Source organism: Branchiostoma belcheri, unplaced genomic scaffold (genome assembly GCF_001625305.1).
Source record: "Branchiostoma belcheri isolate BF01 breed outbred unplaced genomic scaffold, Haploidv18h27 scaffold106, whole genome shotgun sequence".
NCBI lineage: Eukaryota > Metazoa > Chordata > Leptocardii > Amphioxiformes > Branchiostomatidae > Branchiostoma > Branchiostoma belcheri.
In genome coordinates this window covers 33142-38064 of record NW_017802447.1, presented here as the reverse complement: position 1 = coordinate 38064, position 4923 = coordinate 33142, and the positions used below count along the sequence as shown (strand labels likewise).

At 39.5% G+C, this 4923-nt stretch overlaps 1 protein-coding gene across 1 annotated transcript in view; it reads left to right on the top strand.

The window, feature by feature from the left end:
• LOC109478587 (cilia- and flagella-associated protein 58-like) overlaps window positions 1–2957 on the top strand; it is a 12089-nt gene extending 9132 nt beyond the window's left edge. The window contains exons 16-20 of the mRNA XM_019780254.1: window positions 1403–1514; window positions 1753–1830; window positions 2040–2186; window positions 2460–2593; window positions 2796–2957. Coding sequence (XP_019635813.1) covers window positions 1403–1514; window positions 1753–1830; window positions 2040–2186; window positions 2460–2593; window positions 2796–2922 — 598 coding nt within the window. The 3' untranslated portion in view covers window positions 2923–2957. The remainder of the gene's footprint in view (window positions 1–1402; window positions 1515–1752; window positions 1831–2039; window positions 2187–2459; window positions 2594–2795) is intronic.
• Window positions 2958–4923: the final 1966 nt, after the last annotated feature.

Genomic DNA, 4923 nt, shown 5'->3' with positions numbered 1-4923 from the left:
TTTGCTTGTACATGCCGTTTGCAACACATTTAGTAGGATATCGTTGAAGTGTCCTGACTTCCACACCTCTGGGGCACTTCATCTAAGCCTGCTGCTTTTGTTGCCCTTCTGTTTCTTAAGTGCTTCCTCCAGCTCATCTTCTGTGAAAAGTCCTTTTCTAATAGGAAGCTCTTCCTCTATGATTCTCTGTACTGGTATGTTCTTGATAACCGGGGCCTTTCCTAATAGATTCTCAAAATGTTCTTTCCATTTCTGTAATCTCTCTTCCTGGCTTGATGCCTTGAGTTTTGCTTGGGACGATCGCTTTCTTCCACTGATATCGTTTACTGTTTGCCAGGCAAGAGCTGGTTGTTGGTTTTCCCCTGCCTCTCTAATAATGCTTATTTGTTGTTGGATGTATTTCTGTTGTTCACTTACATATGCTTCTTTCAGATCGTCCTGAGCTCTCTTGAACTTCTGGATGTTGCCTCTGGTGGCTACCCTGTTTTTGTGTACTGCCAGCTTCTTAACCCTTTCCCTTTTATCTGCGACGACTTTGTTGTCCCAGGGGGCTTGCTTTCTGGTTTTTTGTTTCAATGGTATACATGTCTTTGCAGCATACTGGTGAGCTGATACAAAGTTGTTATATGTGCTGTTCGGTGTACACTGACAGCTTTCCTCTTGTGATTTTTCAAAATGGTCCCTTAGAGTGGTTGTGAAGTGATTTCGTACTTCCGCATTATTAGACAACTGCTTCCAGTCATAAGGGGTCTTTTTGCCTTTACCCTTTCTATTTGCGCGGAGGCTTAGTTGGAACCTGCCCGTCACGATGCGATGATCTGAGGAAACGCCCTCGAAGGTGTTGAAAGCTTCACAATTATGAGCACTGTTGATCCATTTCTTGTTTACAATTATGTAGTCTATCTGTGCTTTCATTCCATTTGGATAGGTGAATGTCCATAGCTTCCCTCTTCTCTTTTGATATCGAGTATTAAGACAAAGTAGTCCATTCTCGATCAAAAATTGCGCAAGGTATACTCCATTTCTGTTGTCTTCTTCATGGTAAGTATGTCTGTTGTCTTTGAGAGGTCCGAATTGTGCATTCATGTCCCCACAGATAATCTGGACATTATGCTTGGGTATGGAGCGAATGAAAGATGACAGTTTATCATAAAAGATTGTTACATCTAGCTCGTCAGATACATTTGTGGGGCTATAACATGAAATTACCGTGCACTGTGGGTTGCCATTGAAGGTAGCTGTCAGTATCCGATGGGAGATCTTCTCTTAAGTTAAACATAGTGTCAACCAATCAAAGGAACATAAATTTACATATCAAACTTAAAGGGACCAAATCTAGATTTTCACATTGCCTATAAATTGAAATTAATTGACGATAAATTTTTTCTTTGCCGCTCAACAGACGTGAGGTGTACCACATCCAGCGGGAGCTGCTCCGAGAGCGCACACGCTGTAAGGCCCTGGAGGAGGAGCTGGAAAACCCCATGAACATCCACAGGTGGAGGAAACTGGAGGTACAGATAGCTGCTTGTTACATGTAGGGGGTTGACCAGGGAGGATCTTAAGGGGGATACAGTGTATGAAAGTTTTGACAAGTTGGCAACATGTGTATGGGCAAAAGGAATAAGATGTGATAAGATAAGATCGTAATCTCTTGTACATAGCCAAGAAGTTTGCTATGCCAAATGCTGATTTGATGAAATATCCACCAATTTTTTAATGTCATGATCTAATGACTCCCTCCCCCCACAGGGAAGTGATCCCAGCACCTATGAGATGATCCAGAAGATCCAGACCCTACAGAAGAGGCTGATCCAGAAGACAGAGGAGGTTTGTTTCTTTGTAAATTGTTTAATTCAATATAAATGGTAAAGTGCCTTTAGCTGTAACACACTAGTTTTGTACAGTAGGTACAAGCTGTGTAAAAATATAGGTGTAAAGTGCCTTTCCGGGGGACACATTATTTGGGCCTACTATAGGGATTCGAACCCAGAACCTTTAGATACTATCATACTAACCAGCACCCACCTTGCCCACAGGTTGTTGAGAAGGAGCTGTTGATCCAGGAGAAGGAGAAGCTGTACGTGGAGCTGAAGCACATCCTGGCTCGCCAGCCGGGGCCAGAGGTCGCAGAACAGCTACAGATCTACCAGCAGGCTCTCAAGGAGAAAAACAAGCAGCTCAAGGTGAAACACCTCAAGATGTCTTCAGCTGTCTCAGCTTCTTAGAGTGTACCTTCTTCATATCAAATTCATCCATTGACAGAGCATAATATTTGTTATAATGTAATTTTAAACAATGTTGTTTTAGAGTTCATTGACCAGGTCAGAGGTCAGAAACAGAAGAAGAAGAAGTAGAGCAAAAAAAAAAAATGCTACGTGGGTGTGCATTTGTTATGATAGTAGAAGTGGTGTGCATTGTATCTCAGTTCTGACTGGTTTCCACCCCTACTGTTACAGTCCATGGCATCAGAGCTGAACATGTACGACTCACAGAACTCAGAGTACAAGTACGAGATCGAACGCCTGGCGAGGGAACTACAGGATGTTAAGAAGAAATACTTCATGCAGAAAAGGAAGGAACAACAACAAAAGTAAGAATTTGGAAAAATGCTCATCTGTACTGTAACTTACTGTCTGACTATTACAGAATGTATGGATGAAACTTGATAAGGATATTGTGATAGCCCAGGAGCTGTATTGCAAAATTAATATGATTACCAGTAGTCATTGGTTTGAATTTTGCCATTTCTTCATTGTGTTTTGTAAACAATTATCATTTTTATTTCATTTTAGGGAGAGAGAGAGAGCTCTGCAGCAAGCTGGTGCCCCTATCATCCAGCCCCAGAGAACAGACCAACCACGTTTCACCGGCGGGGGATTCAACCTCAGACAGCCACAACAAGCCAAAACTGTCGCCTAGAACTCTCCAACACTGTACTGTACACACTGGTGTTTAGATCACAGTCAAACCAGTCCATAGTGACCACTTAAGGGACTTGCAAGAAAATGGTCATATATAGACGTTGGGAAATGGTCAGTTGGAAAAGTGGTCTAAAGGATTACCAAAAAGTGGCCACTGTGGCAAGGTAGTCCTTGTATAGAGGTGGTCACTTGGGTACAGGTTGGACTGTATTTAGTTAAGTTTTTTTTACCACTTTGTGCAGTAATTACAATGAATTCTACACACATAACACTGCTGCTCATAGCTCTTACAAAAAGTGCCACAATGCTTAGTGTCTGCATTTCTCTTGTTGGGATTATACAATAAGAAAGCAGTTTTGTTGCCACAGATGTTTTTAAACATTTCAACAAGGTATACATGTTATAACTGAAAATACTTTCTTGGATTTTTGGTACTATTATTCTTGATAAAACATGGTTTTGTGAAAGATTGTCAAAACACCTTACAAACCATAGTCTGATATCCATGTACGATGTGCATGTACAATAAAAAAAACCATATGTACACCACCAGACATTACAGTTCTGTGACACAATTGACTTTATAGTGACCATATCACAACTTAAAATGAATTCTGTACATTTAAAAAAAGACCATATGAATATCTTTGGTGTACATGTTCTTGGTAATTCTGTATATCTGCAAGACAGCACTTGTTTCATTAATCTCACCAGATTTCATATGTATTGTAAACACAGATACAATATCAAATAAAAGTTATTTCTTTCAAAAGTTGAATTGGGTGATTAATATTGTGTTTGTTGGTGGATGATATCATTTGGGACAATTGATGACATACAGTACAAATTGAGGCAAATAATTTGAGGTTTATTACTACATATGTATGACAACAGTCGTAACATATGTATTATTGCTACATACTAGAGTGCTATATGTATCTTACATACGGAAGAAACCAAATCAAGACATCTTCAGATCACATAAGATATAATTGATACATATAAAATATGATAACTAAAAAGTAGAAAAGGAATGACATTTTTATTCACTACATTTACTTACAAGAGTTCCACGATCTCATACCTTCGCCAAAAGATGTTTACCCTTGCGGGTGACGAATTCTACATTTTAATCATTGATTTTGTAAATAAGAGCCTCATTTGCATGGATTATATCAGTTGATCATATTCTCCATCCAATGACAGCCTTATCATAACAAAAAGGCTATTATAGCACTTCCTCATAAATTATGCAAATGAGGTCATGATTTGAATAAATTATGTTTATTGATGTTCACCTTCACTTAACTTCCAAATGTGGCAAGTATGAAATTCGGGGTGCAGCAGTTACAACTATGGAATTATAAGAATTTGCCATTAATTATGCAACTTAGGTCCTCATTTACATAATCTATATCCTCAGATGTTTTTCTCGTTCTCAAGTAGATGTCACAACTGTTTCATAGTTCTATTATCGAACAAATCAGATTTATAGAATTTCCTCATTAATTATGCAAATTATCTCCTGATTTGCATAATTGCCATCTGATTATGTCAAGCATCACTTCAACTACCTACATACCAAAAATCACGACAATACGTCAACCGGTTCTTGAGTTATCGTCCTTCAAATTTTTTCAACAAATGCTCCTGCAGTTCCAGAACAAGGCGCTAGGGGACCCAAACTCATGTCACTTCTTCCCTACTCCAAGAGCTATCTACCAACCAAAATTCGTGACCCTAGCATGTCCAGAACATGAGATATCAAAACCGGAAGTTCAGCTGCAGTACCTAGGAAAGCCGCCAGGGGGCCCAAAATCTAATCATTTCTAGGTCTCATGAAGTCCTACCCACCTACCAAGTTTCATTCCAATCCATCCACTGCTTCTCGAGTTATCTTGCTAAACCACACACACACACACAAACACACCCACACACCCACACACACAGAGACAAACGCTACTGAAAACATAACCTTCTTGGCGAAGGTAACAAAGGT